Consider the following 12,334-nt stretch of genomic DNA (forward strand, 5'->3'; position numbering starts at 1 on the left):
GGGCCAAACTATGCTAAAGAGTTACAGCAGGTCAAAATACACTGATGCATAGGCACAGAGAAAGGACAAGCACGTTTTGAGGACTGCGTATTTTCACCAGTGAATGATTCAGATGCTTTTTCTTAGCACAGAGCTACAAACTAATTTAGCACAGCTAACTACTCCTCAGAGATGAGCTGCACTAGATGGGAACACCATGCTCAGCAGTGCACACCCTGACAGTATGAGCAGCATGCAAAAGACAGAATTACAGAATGAAGAGGAAACAGAACAGGGAGTGGATTAAAGAGTCTTTAGTTCCAACTTATTCTCCATCTGCTGCAGCAACTGAGTCCCACGTCACTAGGTGCAACTGCAGCTGTATGTCCTTTCCATGTCAGTCAGTCCAGTCCACCTGCTGCTCCAAGCAGTATCCTAGATCATCCACTCCAGAGCCTTCAGAAGTAAGTGGGACTGAACCACAAGAAAAAGAATATGAAGGTTTTCTACATGCCCCAGTGGAAAATTGGTTTTCTTCAAACAGCCGTTAGAAATTTTGTTTTCTGATGGAAATGGGTTTTAGTAAGCCACCATTCATCACTTATCAATGGGACAGATTTTATTGGCTAAGGTAAGCAGTTTCATTTACACTAGATAAATAATACCTTTATCTCCAAGACTAAAATACTAATTTTTTTTACACTTGCATAAGATTGGTTAAAAAAAAATAAATCAAATTTTTGCAATTATTTTCTCTACTTTTTCTCCAGGTATCTCTTATGAGACAATTCACATTTATTAATTAATTAGGGATGTTTACATTTTCAGATCAAGCAACTAAAACATGGCTTAAGATATATATGATGAGTTAGGACCTGGCACAAGGTGAACACCTCTAAGGCCAAGGCATTTATTTAATTTTCTCTTATGGATTATTGGATTTTACATCACAAAGCATACATTTTCCATGCATCACTTTTCTTGTTTGTATGTAATTTTAACATATCTATACATAGATGACTAAAGCTGCACAGATGTAATCTTTGCATGCTATTATGAGAGATGAATGGACAGAAAATATAATTAAGCAAAATGCAAAACTGTTTAAAACAAAAGGCTCTGTGAGACGATAAAGAGCCCATGGAAGACTTTAAAGGTAAGATCAAACCACACAGCTCGTGCCAAAGTTGTTAATGAGTCCTCATGTGGAACCAGTGGGTCCCACAACAGGAGGCAATGGCAGGATGACATTAACTCTTCCTTCACTAATCTCTCTGCTTTGAAAGGGTGACGTTTTACATGGGGTGGGGTTGAGACTGAAACTACCATCACATTTCAGATTATTATCTCCTAGAATTATCACTAGAAATCCCTTGAATTACCCACATAAAAACTGACATTACAAAACTTTTCTAAGGTCTGTGTTTCTGAACTACATGTTAGTTATTCATTCTGCTTCTAGCTATATTACTGCTCCACTGAAACCCTCCATGCCCACATCTCATGACAAAACTCCTTTGGCTACCAGACCTTTTCAGGGGAGCACATCACTGGTAAGAATATTCCAGGTCAAAGACACACGCTGGTCCCACACCACACAGTCCTTCATAAACTTACTCAGTCCCATTTTAACAGCAATTATACAGATGCCTTTGTGTGATACATTAGAGGTTTTTTACTCCTGCAGAGCAGAGAGAAAAACAGAATTGCCCCAGTTCAAGCCAAGGTACTGATCTTTGCCTTCCTAAGCCGAACAGCAGAAGCTCCTTCACTTTTTTTTTTTTTTAAAAAAAAAACCATAATAAGATGGAAGGGAAGCCTCTGAACAATGATAATCGGTTAGGAAGCATGGTCTGACTTGGAACTACGTGAGTATCTCGCCTAAGAGTTTCCACATGGGCAGTGGTGGATGAGAGCAAGAACTGCTCAAGTAGCTGAAAAAGCATCAGCTGAGGAAACACGCTTTTCGCCAGCCCAGATTTCTGGAGGAATTGGCACAGGAAGTCACAGATAGTCAAGTCACACTATTTTCCAGCCAAACAAATCAAGTGCAACAACACATGACTGGAGAACTGTAAATGTAATACCTGTATAGAAGAGTAAAGAAAAGTTATGTGGGCAATAAAAGACAGGTGGGTCTTAACTGTAAACAAGCCTTCAATAGAGCAAGATCTCCTTGTGAAAATTACATAAAATATGGAATTAAATGGGAAATGGCATGAAATGCATCTGTCAGACAAAGGTCCTGCCGTGCTCACCCTGTAACCAACTTTCTAGAAAGTTGATTCCTCTGGACTACTGTAAAAGAAAAAATGAAACTATGTTACATGCAATATCGGGGGAAGGTGAGAATTAACAGAAAGTGCAAGGTTTGTAAGGAATTTGGCTTAAGAGGAGAGATACACTGTTAAAACTGAAAGCATTGGGCAAAGACTCACTACCAGTAAGCCCTGCATAGATAAATTAATAAAATTTGACCCTACAATTTATTTACTAACATTATCACAAGAAGCAGGAGCATAACGAAAATATTTGGTGATAACACTAAACTATGGGGCGTATGCAACACAGGATCTTGAAAACAGAACAACTGAAGATGTAAGTATAAGAAAAGCAATTAAACTAGCATAAGATACAAGTACAGACAACCAGTGGTTCAGGGGGAAGGTTAGAATTTGGAGATGATAGTCACTGTGATCTCCCAACGTGATGTGGTTGTGGATCCTAGGTTTTGTCAGAGATGTATTGCCAGTAAATACACAGAATAATTTGTGCCATGGTGAGAAGTCTTTATAAAGCTTCCTCTGGAATATTTTGAATTTAGAGTTGGACAGAAACAGAGAAGAGTATGTAGGATGACTGGGGGGAATGAAAACTCACCTGTGGTGGGATTACCAGGATTTGTCTTGTCTAGTCTAGCAATATAAAACTGCAGAAGTATCCAACTCAGGCACTGAACTTTTCTTCCTTTCTCATACTAAATGTCAAGAACAATTCAGACTTCAATATTTTAAAGTCACAGGCTGTGAGACTGTATCTAGACCTATATCTAAAATGAAAAACATGCATTTTCTCAAACAATTTTCTCAGAAATGAAAGGAAATAATCTGGAATGTTAAAGCCACACAGATACTGAGAATGTAGCTGCCAATAAAAGAGGTAAGAAAAGAAATAGGAGCTTATTATTGTCCTTGATTTCACCAGCAGTGCTATAGGCAACACTCAAATTAAATACCCTAAACCACAATACATACTGTAGGAGCATGTGGATCTCTGTGCTAGATTACACAAATTAAGAAAAAACCACAAACTTATCTGAGGTGATCTGTCAAGAAAATTATCAAATCTAGCACCTAACAATTTCGTTGTGTAAATATGTATAGAAAAATATGCATTTGTAGTTAGTTAGTTATCCTCTTAGTTATTAATAGTACTAGGTGGACCTAAATAATGCTGGTCTCAGACAATCAGTGCCAGAAAAACAAAAACAAAACCAGGATCAGCTACAGAGACAACGTCTAAATAGCCCTAAATAGCTGCTACCGTGACACATTGTCCTACATTAAGTATGTCCTCTCTTAACACCAAAAAAAAAAGCTTACTGTTTGGCAGAGCACTAAGCTGATACGGTAGGTTTGTAGGCCAGACACATCAAAAAAACATTCAAAGCGTTTACCATGCTAAATTTCTGACAATGGTGTTTATGCCTATCTGTTAGGTGTTTAGGTCTGTCTAGCAAGAGTGTGTATTTTAAAGCTGCACTGAACACACTTTCAAATAGTCAGCTCTTGCAGTGGGTGTTAAGTGCCTTACAACTTCAGAGAAAGAATAAAGTACTTTCAAAAAATCCACGGAATGTGTTTTGTTTTTGTATTTAGTCAGTTCTGAAATACATTTCACTTACAGCAGGTTTGAATTACCAATATGAAGGGAAAAACATGCAGTGAAAATGTTGTAAGTCCTATTTACCTTTTTATATGTTTTCTCTTCATTTGGCTTTCCTGAAGTAACATCTCCATTTTCAGTAACAGATGACATCTAACAATAGAAGCTTAAGTTATAAACAAAGTAGTTGCTTTAGAAAAGTCAGTGTTCAGAAAACAACGTACAATTTATTATGCATTTTTTGCTAAATTCAAACTTTTTAGAGGACAGCAAGTCACCAAGATCAGTGACTATGAATAGTTTTCAGGCAGGCTAAAAAGACAAGACTGCCCCAGGCACACATCCAGCATATGACTGATTCTACACAACCCTCCATTTCTGTTTTCTCAACACCAGTATGCAGGTCTGCAGGAAGACACTGCAGTGAAATCTTGCTCCTCAGCAGACTGCATGAGATGATCTTGAAAGGCAAAAATATGAAACTTGCAAGCCAGATATTCCCTGGTATGTCTCAGAGGTCCAAGGCCCTTGGCTGCACTGACATGCTCTATCTCCTCAAAGAAGCAACGAGATATTGGACACTGCATCTTATCATGGCTGTAAAGTGACTCTAGATCAAGAATAAACCATTAAGTTAGGGGTCCCTTGGGTCAGACACTAAGTGTGGCTGCCAAAGTGAAAACAAAAAGCTACAAAGATGTCTTTTAGAATAATTCTAGACTTTGCCAGTACTTTCACAATGGAAGTATACATACCCTTACAAACAACAGGACAAGTCATCTGGAGCTGAGTGTGAAGATCAAGTCATTCATTGGTGCTAATGTTTTCCAGAACCTATTAAAAGAAAAATCCATCACAATTTCACATCTCGCAGAATAGCTTTAGATTTTCTTTTTCTACTATTACTCAGCTGAAGCAAGAATCCAGCTATAAGTGATGATTTTCAAGAATCATCTCAAATAACTTGGTTACTAATGGGTCATTTAATGTACTTAGAAACTAGCAGTATTACACAGGAGAGAACCAATGCAGTCTAATTTCTCTTTGTCCTAGATATTTCACTACTGTGGCACAAGCAACCCTACAATAAAACATTTATGTGGAGCAGCAGACATACATGCTCTGGAGTGTTGTGTAATTACATGCTCTCTTCCATGAGGACTTTGAAAATTAAATACTAAACCTTATAATCTCCACTCACTTGGGATAGCCCATATTTTAATTCCACCAAAGCCAAAAGGATAAGCAATAGAAGTGACCGTTTGGAGGACTGCACACTGAATAGTCGTAGATAACAAATAAACTTGTTTTGGAAGTTACCCATAATGGTAGTTACCATCAGCCAACTTTTTCTGTGAGTAGTCTTGTTGAGGTGAGCTATTTCATAGTTAAAATGGTTTGACAAACAGATGAGGAAAATATTACATAATCAGGTATTATTTGATACCTCTTTGGAATCAGCTTCGACCTTCCACATCTGTTTTAAGCCACATCAGTAAAGTTATTCAATTTACTTTCTCAACCACACCAGAAGAAAAAATCTCATTTGCCTTTAATCAGTGCAAATAGCATCTTGTATAAAACTAGAAGTTGATTTTTAAAAAAATTCCCACACCTTATTCACTGAATTTACTTTTTTAGTAACCTGAAAAGTATACATAACCCTACTAAGAAATCTTTTCATAAGAGTTCAAAACAGTATTTTCTGTTCAAAACAGTATTCCTCTTCAGAGAAGCAGACTGTTAATTGCACCTGAGAGAAAAAAAACCCAAACCAAAAAAGGGGGACAACAAGTAGAAAGCTGGATTTTATGAGAAAAAAACAATACCACCTTAGAAAAAACTCTCCTAATGTTACATACCAGTACTTCCTGCTGCAGCTAGCTAATCTTCATTGTAGCCTTCACACAACTAACATATCTTAATCAAAAATTCCTTTACTTGAATTTGCATTAGCATAATCCTGCATATCAAACTCCCACTTAAAGGCAACAACTCAGTTTTGACAGCTTTTAAAACTGAGTGTAGTTTACCAAGCTTAACTATATTCACGTATTTAATACTGCTTAACACTGATCCATGCTTTTAACTCTACAAGTACAAACGACAAGACATGAAGAACTTCTGTTAAAACAGCTTCTACAGGAAACAAAATGTCATTTTAATCACTAGTAGGAGGAAGACTTTTTAATCAACTCATCCCTTGGTAAAACCACCAAAAGCCCCCACATTTTCTTCTCCACACAACCCCAACACTACCAATATGATAGGATGTTCTACTGCTCCCAGAATTTCCTAAAATATTATCACACATACTCAGCAAAAGCCAAATACGAACGCAACATGGAAACCTACTTTTAATAAGAAGTTAGCTGAAGAATACAGTCATGCCAGACACGGAAAAGCCTGTTTGTTGCCACCATGAAAAAGGTAAATCTTTCCTATCTATGTCAGTTTTTTCATTCCTAGATGCATCTAGAATAGAATTATTTTGGTTCCTAATCTTTTGAGAAACAGAGCACACAGCTCTAACTTAAATGGGGTACTATTAAACTTCTTTGAAGATTTTTGCTGTGACAACCATCTTCTATTGCATGCTCATAATATTTTGCAAAGCAAGTATTACTTTGTGTGTTTTTCTCCCTGCTCTGCAGCTACTGAAATGGTACAGAGTGCCTTCTCATAGGCTTTACAGTGCACATAGCAAGAGCTACTGTCTCAGTTGTGCTGAGTGCAAAGACAGGTCACAACTTACAGTCTTGGACCCACTTCCAGGCTAAGCTACAACTATTTATTTATTACAATAGTGAGAAACTACTGCCTAAAGCACAGGATCTCTGCATGTATCTGACAAAGGGCAGACTCAAAGTAAGACTGGGGCAGACAGGCAGAGGAGGAAAACATTTAGTCTTGAAAATACTGTAGGTATTCAGTGAGAGACTGGGCTATAAAGATCTGTTTAGCTTCTTAGACACCACATATCCTACCTGATGACAAAAAAAAAAAAAAAAAAGAAGAGAGAAACGTTAAGTCCAATAGAAATTTAAAGAGTATTTTTCCCAAAAGCTCTTGAAAAGTCAACATTCTGGTGATGAGCCTTATTTGCAGCAAAAACTAGTGTGACCTGTTCAGTTCCTGAGACACATGCCTTCAATTCCAACTTCCTACTCAGAATATCTCCTTGTCCTAAATGCAGACTTAAAAGAATCACACCTACTCAGTATATGCTTCAACCTTTAAACAAAGAAATCTACGTTTTACACTTTAGTTTCTCACACTGGAATGCTGAATCAAACACTTCCTAAATAACACAAACTGCAATTTAAATTATTCCAGGGAAAAAGTGCCATACACATCTTCCTCTAAAACTACAGGGGCACCTTTTTAATTTCTATGCCTAGCCAGAAGCCCACTATGCCAGCACCACCCTACCCGCCATGCAGCTAGAGTTTTAAGAACTGAGGTGACAGACAGCAAATCGAAGCTTCCTACCCAGCTTCTCTTCTTTTGTTCTTGAATTTGTAATTGCGTTTTCCTTATACAGCAGAAATTCACCTTCTACTGACAGCACAAGGTGTTCATTTTGCTAGATTATAATTATCTGTTTTTACCTTAATTGCGTAGGCCCAGCTCACAGGAACAGATACATGGTACTAACACTTGAGTGGCCTTTCAGCTGAATTTCAAGTGAACTTTAGAATTCTCACCAACTTAGTGAAAGCCAACATCCATGACAAATGCTGTCGTTAGGCCTCACACATTAATTTATCCAACCAAAGATTAATTCTGCCTTCTTTCCACTATCAAGAAAACATTTGTTTGAAGACTGTGTTTCCTGGCATCTTTAAATAATTTTCTTAATTAAATAATTTTTTAAAGCACATTCCAAATATAAGCCACACAGCTTCTGACTACAACTGCTGCCTTGTCCTGGCTGATAATTAAAATTTTACATCCCCCCCCGCCCCAGCTTTTGAGAGAGATGTCTCCCAGGTCTAGTGCTGGCAGGCTTCTACACTCACTAGTACATCCAGAAAGAGAAACTAAATTTGAAAGAAAATGTTCTGCTATCTTTCCACTTGGCATTATTTATCATTTTAAATATTAGGAGTAAAACACAAATGCAAAGTAAAACAAAATTACACTTAAAATTTTCCAGTGGGCACAGGGAAAATACTGGAAGTTAAAAAATACAGAATTAATTAGGTCTCCTTAAGACCAATAACATACAAATAAAATTGACTGTTTGGTGCACATTATTCATCTTTAAGAGTCTGAAGAACACAACTGGATTTTCAGGAAGCACTTTTTTTTTTTGTAAGTGAATGCATTACCATGGAATACACAATTTTGGAATTAATCAAGAAATTTGATTCTCATACTTCTGTCCATTGCGGATAACCTATTTATTAGAGACAGCCACCTTCTAATCTTTGAACAGTTTTCTTCCTCCAGGAAGATACAAAACCCCTAGAATGGGGCAGCTGACTCCTCAGAGGAGCACGCAGAATCTCATATTAAATTCATACCAAGGATATTAAGTTAGTACCAGACAAAAAACGGAGATTATCAGAATAACCATTTTACCTATCCTAAGTAACTAGAAGTTTTCAACACAAGACTGCATTCTTGATGATGGCAGTTTGTCAGCACAAGTAAAGATGTTGCCAGGTATTTCTAATCCTATAAACCACGTTTATAGTGTATTCCATTAAAAAGAATCAAGTTAAATTCCTTGGTAGCCCTTGTCACTCCTCTGTTATTACTTCAGCCATTTCATTTACTGCAAAACTCACTTTCACTGGTAAGATTTGCCCAATTATACTTTTCCGTGTGGTAGTTGTGAAAGCAGCTTGATAAGTCAGTTCCTCAATTCACTAAAAGGACTTGCAGATCTATATGACAACACACTTCCACCAAACCACCTTGGGGACGGAGTCATACGCTGCCAGATTTCAGCTCCAGTATGAAACTGCAAATCTGCATTACGCAGTGATGTGGGAAGGGGGAAAACTTCTAAACCAAAAATGCTCCACAGCACAAGAAATCCATCAACATATACTCATTAATGAAAAATTACTCTCTAAGTACTTGTCCTCTTACGATCCCCCCCTGCCAGCCTCGAGTGCCCCAAAACCATTCACAGCATTCTTGGAGCTACAGGAGAGTAGCTCGAAGACTAAAAGGCAGTAATAAAGCTAACTCCCCTACTCCCTTTGGATGATCAAGACTGGAGCTCACACCTTCTTAGGCACTGAGCAAACTTCTCTCACAGATGATGCATTTATAAAGTCTCCCTCCTATCTGGATTCTCTGCCACCTAATATGACACGTACATCAGCACCAGTTTTCCCAATTAGATATTGTCTTGCCTATTTTCCATGAATTTGCTTGTATTCTGGACCACTGTCAAATTTAGCTGACGAATTTAGGTCATCCAAAACTGACAACAGCTTTCCCCTTCCCTCTCCAGTAGAATTTGAACAGTAGGATTATTTATAAGATGATTTGCAAAAGGGGCTCAGGACACACAGAACATCCTCTGACAAACGTACCTTCATTTTGTTTCCATAGGAAATCAAGTTTAAAATATCAGCATACTTCTGAGTGTCCCTTGGAACAGGAACTGATGAAGGAATCTGAGAGGTTTTTTGTATTGCACTATTTTCAGAACGCTCAAGAGGCAGCTCAGTTGTTAGCATCAGGTGAAAAGTGTGACCTAAACTGTTTTTATTACACTTTAGCTTCTTTACAGAGCTTTTATTTAGGCTTTAAAACAACACTGGCTACAATTTTTATTATTTAGTTGCTTTCATTCTGAGGTGATCAGGCAACATAGAGTGGTGTTTAAGAACCTAGGCAGTGTGCCAATAAGCAGATGTAAACAAGTGAAATGAAGCATAATTTGGTGTCGTACACAGAGTAAGAAAGGAGGCAATACATGAGACATTCTACAGCTCTCTCAAGTCATCACAAGCTAACCTCCTCTCCAAAAACCCCATGTCTTTTAATGCCAGCGAATGTTCTTTGCACACGAGTGTCTGGACAATTATATAGCCCTCAAGTGAAAACTGAGATAATGTACATGGCTACTCAGTTATAGGAAAATACATTTACAGTTCAGCTATTTATTTTTCATTTTTCTTCTCCTCTTTTTAATAATATCCCAGACACTAGTCTGTGGAATAGAATCACTTCTTGACAGCAGAAGACATGTAGCCATGTAAGATCAAACATACCTATATGTCCCCATATCTGAAACATCCAAGAGGAGTAAAAGTTAGTACATGCTGAGAATGAAGTCAATATTTACATACCGCAATGCACTGGACAATCATCAGAAATTCCAAAAAAGCTTCAAAACTGAAAAACTCTTTTTTCCTCCATGAGTTTTCAAATTCAGAACTACAGCCTGAGAGTCTTTAATCTACTTGATTCCTGTAATGCTTATTAGGCTATTTAACCACTACTGTCAACTGCTGTGACTTCCGTTCTTCCCAGAAGTGCTGAAAGATCTCTTACATTTTTCCAGATACCAACTATGAAACCAGAGCAAACTTCTTACTGTATTGTAGATACCACTGATTTATCCTGCTAAAAAAAAATATTAAAAAAATCTATCTTATTTCCCTAACTAGCAGAAACAAAATATATTGTATGAATTGGAAAGGAGAGGGAGAAAAGAGTGAAGAAAAAAAGGATGGTTCGGTCTGTTACATTGGCAAGTTCCACCCCCAACTGGTTATGGAGGTTGTAAGAGGAACTGAAAGTTCCAGAACTTCTGGGTGAAATTTCTGATAGGACTGTTGTTGCATTAGTGACAACTGGAAGAGACTGGTCTTGCTGATTAATGCTAGGATGAACAATTTCAAAGTGAACAGCTGCACTGAGCTATAAAAAGCAGATCAGAAATTGTATAGCCTGTTACGCCCAGAAAAAAAAAAATTGTTAAGACAAGCCTACTCCTGTTGTCTAGTTTCAAGTCCTGATTAGCCAAAAAATTTAATTACTTCTTTCATTTTGCCTCAAAAATAAAAGGGAGATGGAGATCACAAGTAGTATACACAAAGTGATGAAATTCACATCTGAAGTAAAATAGAAAAAAATAATCTCCTCCTTCTCACGGTCTTCATGATAATGCCACGACAGCACAAAGGCTACAGAGAAAGCAGCAAGCAAAAACCATTACAAAACTGCCATTCAGACTGTTCACCTATTCTAAGTCATCTCAGCTGTTCACACCACCTTTATTTACCCAGCTTAATAACACACTTTATTTTCAGGTCTTTTAGGCTCTTAGTAACTAACTTAAGTACAATGATAAGATTCTGATACTGTTTGATTTTTACAGTGACCCCCTATTTACAGGAATACTACATAGTATTTGATTTTTTTTTTAAAGTGGTAATAGGATTACCTTTTTTTTTTAGTTTGCAGGCTGAATTTGAAAATTTATTCATTCATGTTATTTGTATTATAAAATATATATGTTTATATTGTAATGCTTTGATTTACTGCAAGAAGTGTCAGATCATGTATCCTCCTCCCTTAGCTTTTAGAAAGGGAAAACAGATAAAAAAGTAGAACTTCAGCAAATACCACATCCATCTCAGTTTACAAATACTCAGAAAACAGCTTGAATACCTGGGAGACCTGACAACTTAGAGTCCTGCCCTCTTCCACTTAAGGTGGCACTCCTAGTGCATTAACCTGTTCTGAGGTGAAACAGACTACTCCGCAACTGTAATATCCAGAGTCACAGAAACAGCCACAACAATAGCACGAGCTATAGCTACATATTTTGTTTTCTGTAACAAATCACTCTGTTTTGAAAATAATCTGCTGTGACTTTTTCAGATGGAAGCTTGCTTAAAGCAATGGAAATAGAACTGCAAACTTATTAAAAGAATCAAAGTTTAGAAGTCCTTGGAAACATAGCATACTGAGTTCTTCCAACAAAATACATCCCTTTTTAACTTCTGTATTTTTCAAATTCTGCATCTCACAGATAACTTGAAAGCCCTCTAGGAAGAGATGTTTTGGTTTTTTTTCTTTTTCTCCTCCATAAATTACCAAATTCTGAGTGTCAAATCGATCTTACTCCACCACTGCCTATTAGGCTATTTAACCTCTACTCCCAACTGCTGTGTCTTCTGCTCTCCCCAGAAGCGCTGAAGGATCAATTACGTCTTTCCAAATACCAACTGTAAAAGCAGAGCAAACTTTTGATTGCATAGTAGATGGTGTTCATGTATTAAAAACTATGGGACTTTTCAAATCACTGATCCCAGAACAGCGATGAGAAAGAACAAACATTTGATCCTTAACGTAACTGACGCCACATTATGCATTTGGCAGCAACTGCTAACAAGGGCCTCCTTTTACAAAGCAAAATGGCCTCATTAATTTCTCATTATTTTCTAAGAGACTGAAAGCATACAAAGTAGAAAGGCGTATTTGTACGTAGCCA

General features: G+C 37.3%; 1 protein-coding gene across 5 annotated transcripts in view; it reads right to left on the bottom strand.

Annotated features, from left to right (window-relative positions):
- PIP5K1B (phosphatidylinositol-4-phosphate 5-kinase type 1 beta) overlaps window positions 1–12,334 on the bottom strand; it is a 112,670-nt gene that overhangs the window by 74,142 nt on the left and 26,194 nt on the right. For all 5 annotated transcript variants that reach the window (XM_064437994.1, XM_064437997.1, XM_064437999.1 and 2 more), the window contains exons 2-3: window positions 4,620–4,698; window positions 3,949–4,017 (exon numbers count right to left, since the gene is read on the bottom strand). In XM_064437994.1, coding sequence (XP_064294064.1) covers window positions 3,949–4,017 — 69 coding nt within the window. In that variant the 5' untranslated portion in view covers window positions 4,620–4,698. The remainder of the gene's footprint in view (window positions 1–3,948; window positions 4,018–4,619; window positions 4,699–12,334) is intronic.

This window comes from Phalacrocorax carbo, chromosome Z (assembly GCF_963921805.1).
Source record: "Phalacrocorax carbo chromosome Z, bPhaCar2.1, whole genome shotgun sequence".
Classification (NCBI taxonomy): Eukaryota; Metazoa; Chordata; class Aves; order Suliformes; family Phalacrocoracidae; genus Phalacrocorax; species Phalacrocorax carbo.